We start from the raw sequence: 16,152 nt of genomic DNA, 5'->3' as shown, positions 1-16,152 counted from the left end.
TTTAAATTAAGCTGTGAGTTTCTTCATTGATTGGAGTGCACGTATTCATTGAACTTTGTTCTTTACCTATTCTACTATCATTTTATTAATATTAATTAACACAAATGCTGCCACAAAATAAAGCCTTTCTAAGGTCAGATAGTCAAGCATTCAAAGAGAGGGAAGGTTTGAGAGACTTGGAAAGGTATTTGCTCTGTTTTTCTATTAAATGCTTTCTTACAAACTACAAACTAGGAAAGAGGCAGCAACATCTTTTATGTTAAGCTCTACTTTGCTTGTTTCTTGAAAAACCTGCTGTGCATGTTGGCATCATAGCACCAGTTGCAGCTTGAAGAAAAAGGTTGGATAAGACTTTGAGAGAACTAATAATATCTTCTCACAGGAGAAATGTGTTTGAAAATATCAACCATTCATGCAACCTGCTCATTCTAAAAAGCAAAACCCTTGTTGTGTAGCAGTGTTTATTTTTGAGAGTCTTAAGATAACACTGTCCTCGAGACTGTTAGCAGTGTCCAGTTGGACATTGCTGACAATGGGGGAGGAAGCAACCCCATTCTTGTCACTGGCACGGGCTTTACAGGGGTGCAGAGCGAACCAGCTATTGCGCATCACTTTGTCAGGTCTGTAAATTATGTGCCATTCCCTCCAAGTCTGAATGGGGATATCTGCTGAACTAGGTTTAACTTGATGTTATTTTTAGAACAAATTACATTGATTGCATACTATTTCAAAGGCCCCAAGTAATAAAGAACACAATTAAATGTATCTGACTAGTTTAATTTCTCTGTGTGGTTTTTGGCATAAAAATTTAACTATTTGTTTTCCAGACTGTTCTGGCAAAGATTTTGGTCCTACTCTGGGATTAAAGAAGTCCAGTTCTCTTGAGAGTCTTCAGACTGCTGTGGCTGAAGTTAGGAAGAATGAACTCCCTTTTCACAGACCCAGGCCTCACGTGGTCCGGGGTCGGGGATGTAATGAGAGTTTCCGAGCTGCCATCGACAAGTCTTACGATGGACCTGAAGATGGAGAAGAGGGTACGTTGCTGATGGCACTTACTGAGGGAGCCACCATCACTTAGCACCGCTGAGGCCCAGCTCAATAAAGCACCATGAGCAAGTGATTTAGTCCAATTGAAGCTGATCACATTTTAAAAGCTGCTCACGTCTTCCACTGAATAGAGCTGTCTTTGCGGTACCCCATCCAACCTTGACTGGGTTTAGTGTAAAGTCTTTCACTGATCTCCTTTGGGGCAGGGGTGGGTTGGAGGATTTAGAACTCAATCCTTAAATAATTATGTTTTTCAACTTCAAGAAGCAGCTGCTTTCTTCAGATTACATTAAAAATTATCTTGCTTGTTTTACAATTCCCCCTTTTCCAACCAGGAAATTTGTTTCATGTTGTAGATAAGGCAGAGTGTATTGATAGCACCCTGCTGCTCATTCTGTCACCATGGGTTTATAAACCCCAGTCTGGAAATACATCTCGTTTAGCATGGAGCATAAAACTATGCTTAGATCCTGAGCCCCCCAAATAGCAACAGCACAACTATTCTCCAACCAGACAGAACAGTTTATCTATTTCTTGTTCAGCCATTAAAATAGAAAGATTCCAGGGAGTGAATGAAATAATTTTGCTACATAGCTTGGTTATGTCAGCCACCAGAATCTCTTGTTGAAGTAAGCTCTCAATGTTTGCATCCTAGCACATTGGTTTTCTTGAGCTGATGAAGGTTAATAAGCTAGATTTCAAATAGAATAGTGCTTTACCATGTCAGGATTTTTGAGTCAGGAATAGTAACTAGAAAACAATTCACTAAAATAACTCTTTATTTAATTGGCAATACAAATCTGCTTGAATCCACTAGATCTGTTTAGTCTGCTTTTTAAATTATTCAATTAAATGAGTAAGTATTGTGAGTCATTTGAGCACTTTGTCGACACTCATGCTGTATTTCACGTGTTTGCATTTCAGTGGCCCGTAGCCATCCTCACTGCTTCTTTTTCATTTTGTGCAGATGGTTTCTCTGATAAGAGCTCTCACTGTGGTCAAGAAGCTCAGAACGTGGAATCTGGCCCTCCAGGGAACCCTGAAATAGAAGATGCAGAAAGCAAAGCAAAAAAAGACAAAAAAAATAGAGAGAAAGAGAAGAAAAAGGGCAAATCTAAAATCAAGGAGAAGAAAAGGAAGGAAGAAAATGAAGATCCAGAAAAGAAAAAGAAGAAAGGCTTTGGTGTCATGTTGAGGTATGGCATTTTACAAAGCAAAACAGCCACCCATTCTCATCATAAGATAGGAAACAACTGATGCTTTCATAAAGTAGTGGAAAAATTATTTCACTTGGACTCAAATAATGTTGATGTTATTGAAAAAGAAAGCAGTTTATACTTTTACACCAAACTTGTAGCTGCGGCAGAAGACATTTGGCAGACAAAATGTCTTTTTGTGCCTTTGAAATGCATTCCCATATGTCAGAAAAGATTCAGGGTTTTCAGGCTTAAAACAAGTGTGTTTCGGTGGGGAAGGATTTGTGGGGAATATTTCTGAGTAATACAAGACTCGCTCCCACACTCGGACCTTTGCCTTGCTTATCTGCTTCCTTCCTGGGCTGCAGGGAGAGCAGGATTCCTTTTGTTACTGTAAACAGTCTATAACATTTGCAGTTGCTGAAAAACACTGGCTATGATAAAATTTTTGCTTTATAGCTTCAGCTATTGCCTGTGGTGCACAAAAGCTCACTGTCCTCCTTGCCCAGCATGCAAGTGTTTGGATTTCTTCTCTGGCTATTTGTTCTGTGGCTTTTATACTCTGGAATCATCAGAGTTCTTCAAGCTGTTTCCTTGCTGTTGCTGGAACCTGTGGTGCTGTAGGCACTCTGGTTGTTATCACCCCTGCCTCAGGTACCTGTTGACTCTATTGAGGAATTAATGGTTTCCATTTAAATAGATCTTTGCAATTAATATAGCATATGTGATGAAATTTAATGTCATCTGGAGAAGGTTAGACTGCATGACCACGTGGTTACTTGTGGCCCTGAACACTTAATGTCAGCTACTGGTGTTTCTTGGCAAGCTGTACTGTAGACAAGCCAGATATGTATAAAAGCCACAGTCATTGTTTAGGCAAAGCTACATTTAACTAGTAATCTAAGACATTCATCTGCAAGATCATTCACTGATAATGATCTTCATTAGGGCATTAGTATATGAACTTGCATTACAGCTTTCTGTTGCTATGCCCTCTGGAGTGAAATTACTTATATTAGCATAGAAGGTTTTAGCTGACTTTCTTCCTTGTATCAGCAATAGGAATCCTCTAAAAGTTGTCCTATCAACTTTTGAACTCTGTAGAGATGTGTAAAAAATATATAGGCATGTTTATGTGCCAAATTTGCATGATTGCAACAGTTGTTAGCGTTCACGAGATGAAGGTGCGTGGGTATACCAGTCTGCTTTCAAATGGGCCTCTTTAGGAATATAGAGGAGACTTGTATGCACACCAGTGCACATGCATTTCTGTTCACACTGTTTAAAGAAATAGGGCTTGCCATGGAACAGTAGTCAAAACACTGAATAATTAGAAGGGTGACTTCAAAAACTCTTGTGTATGTTATTTTCATTCTTCTTTTTAACTCTTTGGTGTGAATAGGAAAGAGGAGGGCAGTGGCACAGAGGTCTGACAAAAGGATAAGTATTGTTTCATATATAACAGATATATGGCAGAATCAAAGTTTGAATTGCTAAGTCTTACGGGGGTATGATGCCTGAGCCAGAAAGAACGTTGGAATAACATCAGAATCTAAAACAAGCTATTGTAGTTGACAAAAACTCTGATTATGGTCAATATGCAAAGCTGGGAATGATAGGTTACCATTCTTAGTGATTCCCTTTTTCAGAATATATTTCCCATTTTGGTAGTACACAAGGTTTATATATCTGTTCTTTCCATAAGCTTGTCTTTGGTTTAGATGGGTAATCTTCCCAGCATACAGTAATTGTTCATAATATTTATTTGTCTGGCACCAAAGAATGGGTATTTCTCTCCCACAGCATTGAAAATCTCTACAAAACATCAAAGATGGAAGCAACATGTTAAAATAAACAGAGTAGGAGGAGTAGGTAAGAGCTAACAGTTCAGATGGGAGATTCTTAGAGGTTCTGCGCTCTTGTTGGTGTTTCTTTCTAGAATTTATAAAACTGTTCTTGAAAATAAATTCCTTCCTGAAAAGGCAAGAGTCCAAGGGAATCCTAGCTATGATAGATGTGAAAGAAGGGTGCTGACCTGTAAAGTAAAGATTGAACAAGAGAAAACAGTGTGAGTTTACTAAAGAATTGGGGACCATATGTCCTGCCCAAGATGATCAAATCCAGGCTGGTGTTTTTTCAGGGAGAAACTGCTGTTTATGACTTGAAAAACAAAGCCAATAAATCTGAATGTTTTTAAAAGAAATAATAGGAAACTAATGGTGGAATTTAGAACAGGTGAAATACCGACTAAATTTTAGATTCAAAAGGTGTTTTTTCAAACTGGAGTTTTGTACTGATGTGAAGGGTAAGGGGTGTCAGGATGTCTGGGGAGGAGGAGACTGCAGTAAGAAGGTTTGAATGATACAGTATTTTAGCAACATGGATGGAAAGAAACACCCAGATTTTTTTATGACGTTGTGGGGATGAAACTGGCATGCCTTATTGGTAGAACATCTGGGGAAGGAAAGAGGAATTTAGGCTGACAAAAGTTGTGAGCTTCTGCAGCAGGCAAGGTGGCTACTAATTCTTTGTAGCTTAAGAGAAGGAAGTAGAGAGAAGTGTTTAGAAACTGAGATGAACTCAGTTTTTGACATAGTGAATTTATATTGGAAAGGGAACCTGCCATAGGAGGTATTAGAAAAGTAAACAGTGTAAGGGAGCAGAAAGCTCAATGGAGAAGGAAATCTGTAGTGTGCCTTTTGTAGATACAGTGGTGGTTGTGCTGTGAGATCACCAAAAGGATGAACAAGGAACAGAGCTCTTGCTAGACTGACAGAAGAGAAAGAGCCAAGGGAAAATAAGTTACAGTGGCAACTGGCAAGAGTGGGAAGAGGATATATCTGCCTGGGACCAGGCAATGTCATGAATTTTTTTTAACTAATCAAGTGACTGCAGCCCTGTGTCTAATTGATCCCCGCAGGAGCTGGAACCCCCATTCTGCTATGTTCATACTGTTTGTAGTTTTTGGGCAGCTTTGTTCAGAGCTGTTTCAGCTGTGCCTGCATAGTGCTGCTGTGCTGTGTAGATGCATCCAAACAGAAAAACAGACTTGCTGAACCCATGTCAAGATTGACCTGAGATAAGCAGGAATTGATCATCTGTAGTGAAAGCTCCAGGACCAGCAGGACAATGGAAATATTTCTGAGATCTTGCCAGAAAGCGCAATGCTAATTAAGACACATGCACTTTCTGGCGAATGACATGGGGTCAGGTGTAAAGGACAAAAGAAAGTAGAATTTGAGGCTGAAACAGCTGCTGGAAAAGTCAAAGAATAAAAGAAAGTGGAATTTGAGGCTAAAACAGCTGCTGAAAAAGTCACACTTTTCTGTGGTGGGATTTTTGTGCTATACTTACTGGGTCACACATACAGCTGTAAAAAGTTTTACCTTGATGGTATGGCCATGCAAATTTGCTGGCTTCTGCCTTATGATCAATAACAAAGCATTTCAAGATGTTAAAACCAAACCCAAGTATTTATCTGTAGTACAAGAAACGTGGAGCTTTAGTCTTTTGCATCTGAGATTTTTGAACATATTGGAATTGCTACTGCATTGGGTTTTTGCCTTTTTTTTTTTTTAATTTAACAACAGAAAATAGCAAAGCTGTTAGCAGTTGCTAACAGATTTCACTTAGTGCCTCATCTGTTGCTCAGCTGCTATTTACTTGTAGTTTCTGGTCTTTTTTTACACATACAAAAAGAAGAATGATTGCTTCCCTGCTAAGCTTTTCCTTGATTGAAGCTTTATTTAGGTGACTGTGATTCAGAGACCATCAAGAAATCGTGCTTTTATTTTTGTAATCATTGTTTTTAAAAAGTCCTGTTTTTTCACCTCATATTAACTGAAACTTTTGGCTGCAGCGTATTAATGACTGTGGCATTTGGGGCAAAGTAGGTTAATGTACTGGAGATTTGAAATGCAGATGACACTGGTTAGTTAAGTCTCTATAATCCAAAGTGCTATTTTACTGTGGTGCCAACTGCACAGTGTTTGTTTTCCTTGGTTGGTTGGTTCTGATGCACGTATCGCCTGCCTTAGTTCTGCATGTATGTATGTGTGTCCAAAGAACAACAGAAGTTGACTCTGTTAACTGTTTTATGTAACATTGGCCAAGGAGCATTATATTTTACTTTTTGATGTTTTCTGGCTCACTGTGGCATCATCGCTCACTAATAACCCACCACTAGACAACAGACAACTCAGTAAATTGATATTGCATATCAAGAAAACAATTACATTAAATACTTATGTTATTGGACCTGTGACTAAATGTATACTTGAGTCTCAGGAAAAAGCTAATGTCTAGCATCTATACTGAATCTTTGTCAGAACAGAAATAATACCGAGTTCTGTGCAGACACATAAGATCAACAAGATTTCACAATGCCACATTTCATTTTTGGTTCATCCCTTTTCTCACATTGAGCTGACTGATTCTTTCAAGGCACCGTGAGTCTTAGAGACTGCTGGACCTTAAATGAGCTTCCCTCTGCTTTTTTTTGAAGGTGTTTAGTATTTTCAGGAGAAACACTATAGTGAAACAGCATATTTGTGCCTTTGAATAAAAGTGTAGTGTGTAGTGTCATTGGTTTAGAACTGTCAAAAGCTTTGTGAGATGGGCTCTGTAGGCTGTTTGGAAGGGTTAATTAACCTGTTGGTGCAGGGTGTTAAAAATCCCTGATGCTGAACACTAATGGAAAGCACATTATCACTTAGGACCAGGAATGCAAAGCTGATCTAACCAAGAGGTTAATAAAATAAATAAAAAAATTATTCCTCAGTTTGCTAGGTGATGAATTCCAGATTTTAAATTTGTGATCTGTAGTTATTTAATTGCCATGCTTTGAAATACTATCAAAATATTTTCTTCTAACAAAGGTAGGCTTTGTGTTTCTAAGTTGGCAGAAGACTGAAACTTTAAATCACCAGGGAAATATGACCTTTGCTGTGCCATGCTGTTCTGTATCCTAATCCCATAGCAGTTGTTACAGTGCTGGAGTATAATAAACATAAGTCTATGGCTCTCCCATTACCTTTTCCAGATAGCGATAGTAAAAATTCTGGGCAACCCTTTCAGCTTTATGGGTATGAAGGTAAGATAGCTAATGGACTACAGCCACACCAATGGCATTTTAATAGGTAGCTCCCCCAGGCAGAGACCAGGAGGCTGAAGTCATAATTTTTTTTTGTGGTATAAAAATCTAAGAGCAAGTATGTACGTGGTGATCAGAGTAAAGAGTTATGCTGAAATGGAGTGCAGTGGGAGAGCACCCTCTCATTCAGTCTTCATTTCTAGGCTGGATTCAGGAAGAAAAAAACAACCAACCTTCTTCATATAAAGCAGCACTTGTCAACTTGACTATTTCACTAGCAAATGTTTTTTAAATTAGTAAGGTGAGAAAATGTCTGTCCCCCACCAATACTGCATATGAACCGTGACTTGCTTATTTGTGCACATATATATGTAACTGCAAGCCTAGGAAGCAGGAATATATACGTGTATATTAGTTAGATTTGCTGTTTCCTCTTCAGAAAGAGTGCAATTTCCCACATAATAGTTCATCTTAAATTATTTACCTTCCATTTCACAATATGAGCCATGAATATTTTATTTTTTGTCCCTTTAATTTGCCAATTTTCCTTTGAGCTAAGTGCCTTAGTGATTTTAATTTTTCATTCTAGTTGGAAGACAGAAATGACCCTTTTTTCATTACTACTATTATAGGCCTTGTGTTCAGAATGATACTTTTTACAACCAGCACTGTTGAGCCTATAATGGTATTGCAGAGTAGATAGCATAATATACAGATATTGACTTCCACTAAGTATGGCACTATGATAACTTATGGAGAGGTTTTTTTTCTTCCCTGTGTTGCCCTTAGAAGTTGAGTGTTGCAGAAGAAAAGGTAGCAATATAATGAAGAAGGAGCAAATAATAAAGATGTGACTTGTTGGAGAGAGGCAGTGTATATAAAATTTTAATGTATTTATGTGCGTATGGTGCTGGAAATCAGTATAGACATGAATAGATTTTAAAAAATGCAACTAGATTAAATTATGTTTTAATTAGGCTAAAGTTATTTTAGGGTTTTTTTGTCCTCAATTGGAAAATTATCTGAGATGGATCATGTGTATTTGATAGACAGTATCAGTTAATGAAGCAGATGAGCTATTTAGAGGCCTTGATTTCTTTTTACCTAATAAAATTCCCACTTTTCTTATAGGTATATTAGTAAATAAAACTACTCTTTGCTTGAAAGAGTGCAAGAGCATGAGAGAGGAGATACCTAATCAATTTAGTGTACTTCAAGTTTGTCAAGTATTTTAAACTGAAGAAAACAAACAAACATTTAATTTTACATGTATGACTTTTTCTTTTCCTCCACCATATTAATTCTTCCTTGGATGCATTCATAGTCAGACTAAAACAGAGAAAATAAGGGGGTTTTGTACTAAAAATGATCATGTGGACTGCCTACTAAAGGCTGATTTGTTTAATTAAGCATCTGTTCTCCCCTTAATATGCATGCATAAATCTCATTAACGTTAGATGTATGCAAGTGTAGTGAAGAAGAATAGACCCCTCACTCTCATTACTGAACTTGGATAACAAGATTTATATTTACTTAACAGATCAGAGCAGAAAGTTCCCTCTGACTATTTAAAAGGACTCGAAATTGCAAACTGTTTGCAAGGAGCATGCTTTTTGTGAAATAGTTGCATGTTCACTTCAAGTTGAAATATCATTATTCAAGCCATTACTAAGCCAAAAAAAAAAAGCCAAACACCAAGCAGTGTACTTGGTCTATAAGGATTAGCTTTGTGCATTAAATTGTACTTAAATGGATACTTGCCTATTTAATATTGACCTCTGTGCATACCACACCCACTAAAAGTAAACTCCAGGTATTTTCTGGAGGCAGTATGTTTCTTCTAAGTGTCTGTCTCCTGTCTCCCAAGAAATCCCTTGTGCAAGAAGAGTCCTAGAAAGCAAAGTGTTTTCTTGATGAATACTGAGCACTGCAGCACTGTGTTTATCCGTCATTCACTATAGTTGGCTGTTACTGGCTCTAAAATCCATCTTTTATTTGAGGATAAAACTTGAATTCCAGATTTTCCATATAAATTGTTGTACACTGGGTATTTCTGTAGGTAGTACAGATGCGTTATGGTCAGGGGTCCTTGAGAGTTTAAAGTCATGCGCACAAGAACTTGAATTAGGGCTTCCGGAGCTGAATTTTGACCAATAAATACATATTTTGCTCAGGAATACAGTGTGGAGTATAAGTTCTACCTTGAGACCAAAAAATCCAACTGGTTTTTGCTGATTTTCTGATTCAGTAGTTCTTGTGACATGAACTTGGTAAGTGGGGGGGCTACGGGCATAGACAACAATTAACAGAGAAATGATACAGGAGGGGACTCCTGACAGATTCCTTAACTACAGAGTGCTAGCAGGTGCCAGTTTAATAGGTATTGCCATTAACAGCCATCTGTAGAGAAAATTAAATGTACTCATCTCACTGAATTATGATTTATGCCACACAAAGCAGTCAAACCAAAGTAATATTTATATTATAATGCAGAGTCATTGATTAAATGCACATGGCATCTCAAATCCAGTTGACATTTTAAGTTGAAATGATTGCAGACATGTGGCCATTTATTTAACTATTACTTTAAAAAATGTGTCTCAACTTGTTATTAATAGAAGAAAGTCAGACCTGACCAATATTTCAATAGGCTGACCTTTTGTTTTGCTGACATATAAAAGGAACAAAGCTCCTTTTGGGGTAGTCACAATTTCAGAGCATATGAAGTATGCTAGCTTCAGAAAAAACTGACCCCCTGAACCACTCTGTCTCTTTCTTCCCTCTTTTTTTCCACATAGGATTTTTGAAAGAAAATGAAGAGATGGTTTAGGAGATAGGAAGGGTTTTAGGTTTGGGGTTAGATAGGAAAAGGTTTAGAAGGTAGTCTGAGAGAGGCTTTTTTTCAAATGCCTGCTCTGCTTCTGATTTCTTGCGTATCGCTGGTTAACTCAGCTGCTCTGAACCACAGTTCTTACTCAAAAATTATTCTCTGTGCTTGTAAAAAATAAAAATAACAACATTTCCCTGCTTCGTGTTACCACTGCTCAGCTAAACCTGTTAACAATTAAATACATTTTAAAACTAATTGGCTACTCCTGTAACAATATAGCAGGCAAAGAGTTTTATTCTTAAGAAAATGAAAAAGAAAAAGTAGCAAGCTTTCATGTGATTTTGCTCAAAATAATTTTCCTCTATTGCTAAGATTCTTTCATCTCTCTCTGAGGATGAGTTACTGTCTTTCCTTTTTCCCCAAGGATTCCGATTTTTCCCATTTGCTAATCTCCTGTTTCCCAGTGTCTTATTTCCACTTAGCATCCCTCTTTATCTTTGTAACCTTGTCCCATTATTGCTTCCCATCCATCTTTAGCAAGCTTTGGTCAGTTCTCTCCTTGGAAAACAATACAAAGCAAGCCTATCCCGGTTTGCAGGCTCAACCTTCTGCTGTTGAGAACTGTTTGACACACAGGACTGGGTTGCTCACCTGTACCCATTGTCACTACTGCTAGTTCATGTGATGCCAAGCTGGGGTTTCCTCCCCCTCTCTCTACTACCTCCTTGCTGCAGACACTCTTACCTTCAGAAATGCATTTTGGAATGTAATGCCTCAGAATTATAGCTGACCTTCTATCTTTTACCATGATTTTATGTTGTCTTGTTAGAAAAAAAAGAGATTTGTCATTTCAAATTTAGCATGGGCAAACTAATTTTTTCTCTGCAGATTATTCTTCTTTATGTCCTTACTCTATCATCTTCCCCCTTTCACAAAAGTGCCTATATGGGATGTCATCTTTTTGTGAACCTTAAACCCAGTGGGGCAGTGTCAAGAATTTGCTTGCTTATTACACAACACACTGAAGACCTGACCACAGAGAAGTTTCTTCCTCTTCTGCTTGGACTCCCGTTGCTTCCAGACTGTACTGAATGATCCAGTATTTTAGCAACATGGATGGAAAGAAATCAGTCTCTCTTGTGGATCACGCTGCCAGTCCAGTTCTGACTGCTCATACCTACCCTTGTCAGCACAGCACCAGCTTTGTTTCCTTCCTGGTTTGTGTTGGCTGACCAGTGTGGTAACACAGTGGTTTGAGCAACCACAAACACTTACCACACAGCCTGTCTCAGCAGCACACTTTCTACTGCAATGTGTTGCAGCGAGTTTGGGCAGAAAGTGTTTTATATGGCCCTTCAACTTCCCTGAGAGTTGCCTCTGCTGCAAAACTTTCACCATGTGTAATGAGCATTCCCAAGGCTAAATGAGTGATGAAGTATCGTTTCATATCCTTTCTGCTCCAGCTCCTGCTTTCCATCTCTGTCCACCAGTAGTAAGAAAAGGTCTTTTCAGCTTGCTGCTCTGCACCGCATTTGGCTGTGTCCTGTTCACCTCCACCTCTCCTCATTTGTTTGGATGTGAATGCAAAGGTGCAGGATTGATCCTTACCCAGCAGTTCCATCTCATTCAGCTGTTAATTTAGCAGTTAACTCCTGTTCCCATCACCTCCAGCCCTTCAGTATCAACAACCGCTTGTTTGTTACCAGGTTTCTGCTCTTACTTTCTCCTCCTCCCTCTACCTGGCTCTGCCCCCTGGGCTGTCCATTGTCCTAATTGTCACCCAGCTTATGCAGAGCCTTCATTAATAAGCCTAGAAGAGTTCCTTAGTTTGGGCTCTGCCCCCTGTGTGTGTTGCTTCTACTCTCCACCTTGTCATAAGGAGCAACTGCTCTGATTTTTCAGTGGTCATGGTGCTGCTTGGCATTTACCAATTATGCTATTGACTATTCCCCTCACAGAAATATTTACATTGAAAGAATCTTCCTCTGCTTGTTTCCTCTTTCCTTTATTTGGTGGAAATGACATCTCTAGGGTCTTGGCTTGGCCCCTGAGGCATTTGAAAGAATTTGATCCTCCTCTTTAGAGGCCTTGGAATAATTCATAGTGGTGAAAACGAAGATGTCTTCTCCCTTTTCCCTTTCTGTTCTTGCAAATTCCCACTTCTCTATTTTGTTGTTGAGAAGAAACAGTAAAGAAGAAATAAAAAGTAAGCTGGGCAAATATAGAAAATGTTAGCCAAATGCTGACACGAAAAAAACTGTCACCCTCTCTGTGTATATATTATATGAACTCTGAGATATGTGGTTAAGGAATTTAAAAAAAAAAATCAGTTCTTGAAGGTTGACTCACAAGGTGAAAAATCGTCTGTCTTTGTGTGTATATGTAGTACAAGATACACAGGCTACTAGGTATCTGCTATAGTTCTTTAGCATTTAACTTCAGTATTAGGTTTGAAGTAATGAGCTGTATGCCTGTGCCATTCATTGTCCCTTATTTGAAAGTAGTGAATAACTGGCCTCACACTAACCCCAGATCATCATCACGTTGGTTGGTAGTAATGTGTAAATAGAATTGTAAAGCTATTTTGTGGTGACAGAAGGCCACCATTGTTATTTGTTATTTTCTTTGTAGCCAGAGAACCCCAGTGAGCAATGAGTCAGACACTGTTCATTCTACCTCTGTCATCTTTTTGTTTAGTTTTTTTATCCTGTAATGTGGAAATCTGTACTACAGTAGCTTAGTATAACAGACATCCTAATGCTCTGGTTTTAATTAAAATTAGATTGAGGAAATACACAATTCAAAGAAGTTAGGTTTCCTTTTTGCCTCCACACACACTCACACACAAATGTGCTTTCCATATCCTCTTCTGCATTTGGAAGTGTTTGTTTCCATTCATATGCTCTTGGATTGTTCAGTCTCCCTAACAGACAGCAAAGGAAGGAGTCTCCAGGAAGCTCACTTTCATTCATTTAGTCATCTTAACAAAACATGGTTTTAAATGATTGATTTTTTTTGTCTGTTTGATTTAATGCAGTTTGCACTGTAAAATACAAGTTTTTATATAAAACTTTGTCAAAATGAAGATTTCACAAAATCAAACTGCACTGCTTTTGAGAAAAAATTTCCACAATACAGCTGCAGATTTTTATTGACTATGTATGCATACAGATTCACCAGAGTGACTTAATCTTGGTTACTCAAAAAGAAATTAGCAAATATTTCTTTCCTTTAAAAAGGCAGATTATTATGATTGTAAGTGCTGCAATAGATTAATGTACCTCTTCATCTCTGAAGACCTCCGCCCCATCTCTTTTGTAATGAATTCCTATTTAGGCTATTTTAGCTCGGTTGTCATTTGTTGCTTCCCAAACCGTCAGTCATCTACAGCAGTGGAGGGTGCTGTGGGGAGGATCAGGCAAAGCTCCAGGAACTCTGGGCTGAAATGGCTTGGGAAGATATGTAGAGAAATTTCTAGGTATAGATTTGCTTTGAATTCTCTCTGCCTGTAGCAGTGGTGTTAATTGCTTTGTTCCTACATGTGAGATGTTTGCTGATTTCAGTAACCGTAAAGCGGAAGTTGTATTTACATATGTGTAGTGTGAATGCTGACAATGTTCCTTCTGTAAGACCACGATGAGACCTGTAAATCCTATGGTGTTGATCCTCTGGAAACTGCACAATTTGTTGACCTGCCTGTGAAGTCTGTTCCACCCAGTGAGTAGTGCAAACTGATTTGGCAAGTAAGCTTGCTAATTCTGAGTGGATAACTGGCTTTAGTCCTTAGTGCTGTAATGAAGCAGATTTGGTTTACTTGCATCTCCTGCATGGAAAATACTATTAAAATCTGTGTCTTAGAGATATTTCAGTGTTTTACAAAGACTTATATTTGTCTTCATGCTTGGAGGGGAGGAAAGAAGCCATACTCATACAAAATATGTGTTCTAGTGATCTAATTAGAAGCACACCAAGTTTTAGGCAGTCTAAAGTATGCTAACAAAATTATTCCAGTAAGAGTATATTTATTTAGTTCACCCTTAACATTTATTCTGGTTTGAATACCAGCTTCCTCTACCTTGTGGAGATATTCAGATTGGAGAGAATGAGTTTAATCTTTTTTGGTTTTAGGCTAGAGTTTAAAGAAATTGAAAGATGATGTTCCTGTCATAGTGGGAAGAAGAATCGCTCACTGGCCTTAGACCTGCTGCAGAAAACATGCATTATACCATAAACTCCTGTCCGTGCGCTTGTATGGAGTTGAAAGTGGAGACAAAATGATCTTTCACTGGGGAAGATTAAAAACAGAATGAAAAGAGAAGTAACCAGTAATCCTCTAGAGCAGGAAAAAAAAAAAGGAGGATTGAGGTTCAGAATAACTAGATAGTTAAGACTTACCTCAGTGTTAAGGCCTCAATCCAGCAGAGCAAAGCAATTAACTACAGTATTATATATGCTTCTGTCTTCTGTGTTCTAGGTCTTTTTTAAAACAATGCATCCACACCATAGTAAAAGGCTACAGTGGCACTAAAGTTAAAATCCATAAGTACCTCTTTTGAGAAGCCTGTTGATTATCTGTAGGGATTGTGTGAGTGAGTATAATTCATGCTTCACATGTAGAAACTCAAAATTTTCTACCCTTGCTATTTTAACCTGTTACCTGTATTCTTGTGTTTTTTATGAGACTGATGTTTTAGCACAAAAATCTTCGAAAGTATTGTATAATTAATTTCCAGAATGTCAGGTAAAGGCTGGGTCTCTTTCATTGACAGGCTATTTCTGTCTATAATGAAAAAAGCAAAAGGTTTGGGGAGGAGGTGGTGGAGTTATGAGTTTGCATACTCTAAATACTCTGGGGGAGGGGAACAAGGAGGTGCTTAAGGGCTAAGTCAGCTAAAAGGAGCTTCTTTACGGTAGAATAGTCTTGTCACGTTTCTATATCTCCCTCATCTTCTCAAGGACACACAGGCACTCAAAGATGTTGAAACAGCCCACACCTGGAAAAGGAGCATGTTTAACAGAGTATTGTATTAATGGCTTCGTGGGACACCAAAACCTTTTGTTGATCTAGGCTGTCAGTTTATTGTCTTTCTCAGTCTTTGTTTATTTTGTGTACATCAGCCATTCACTGTGTACCTTGGGACACAAATTGCTTATAACTGTTCAAATTTGCTGGTCAAAGGTTAAGCCACTCTCATGAGGCTCTTTGCTTGTGATGGCATTGGTGTCTTTTGGCTTTGATACCCTATTTATTGCAGTAATATTATAATGACTTTGCACCATCCTTAAAGCTCAGTAGAAAGTTCTAGTGTGACTGTTCCAGATAGATGACAGCTTGGTGGATTGGGGCTGTCATTGCTCGAGCAGGTTTCGTTGTGAGGGGTCTTATATGTTGTATTTAGAAAATGTAAGTCAGACTGAAACTGGGAACATGATTTTCTGTAAAGGGAAATCCTTGTTTATGGGGGCTAACATTTTATGTTGTCCAGCCACGTTTAGCCCAGCTCCACCCTTAAGTTTCAACAAAACTAAATCTAATATAAATCAGAGGAAATTTCACGTACAGCAGTGATCAGAGAAGGAGAAAAAATATGAAATTAAATTGGTTGCATAAAATGTCGCACTAATTTATAAGCAAAAGAAGAAGATTGTAAATTAAGCAGTGAAGTATGAGGTTTTCAGTCTGTTTGTAAATATTGACTTAAAATTAGCTTTAAAAAGCAAATAAAAAAAAAGTAAAATTGTGGTTGGTAGCCTTCTCAAGGACCTAGTTTTAAAGGCTGACCGAACAGAAGAGTGAGACCAGAATAAAACATTGGGGATGAGGAAAAAAAAACATGCTGAAAAGCAACTTAAATTGGTACAGTGTCTGTATACAGATAATTGAAGCCATGAGATTTAATTAAAATTACCAAGTGGATGTTGCTATCAAGAATGAGACAGTGGGGCTTAAACAGAATTTCTCAGAATGCGTATGGGGAATTCTAGGA

At 38.2% G+C, this 16,152-nt stretch overlaps 1 protein-coding gene across 1 annotated transcript in view; it reads left to right on the top strand.

The window, feature by feature from the left end:
* PARD3B (par-3 family cell polarity regulator beta) overlaps positions 1–16,152 on the top strand; it is a 371,997-nt gene that overhangs the window by 231,007 nt on the left and 124,838 nt on the right. The window contains exons 17-18 of the mRNA XM_027677893.1: positions 828–1,034; positions 2,015–2,243. Coding sequence (XP_027533694.1) covers positions 828–1,034; positions 2,015–2,243 — 436 coding nt within the window. The remainder of the gene's footprint in view (positions 1–827; positions 1,035–2,014; positions 2,244–16,152) is intronic.

This window comes from Neopelma chrysocephalum, unplaced genomic scaffold (genome assembly GCF_003984885.1).
Source record: "Neopelma chrysocephalum unplaced genomic scaffold, ASM398488v2 Primary Assembly neopelma1_44, whole genome shotgun sequence".
Classification (NCBI taxonomy): Eukaryota; Metazoa; Chordata; class Aves; order Passeriformes; family Pipridae; genus Neopelma; species Neopelma chrysocephalum.
Note: the sequence above shows the minus strand (reverse complement) of the source record. Positions and strands in the feature narration are given on the sequence as shown.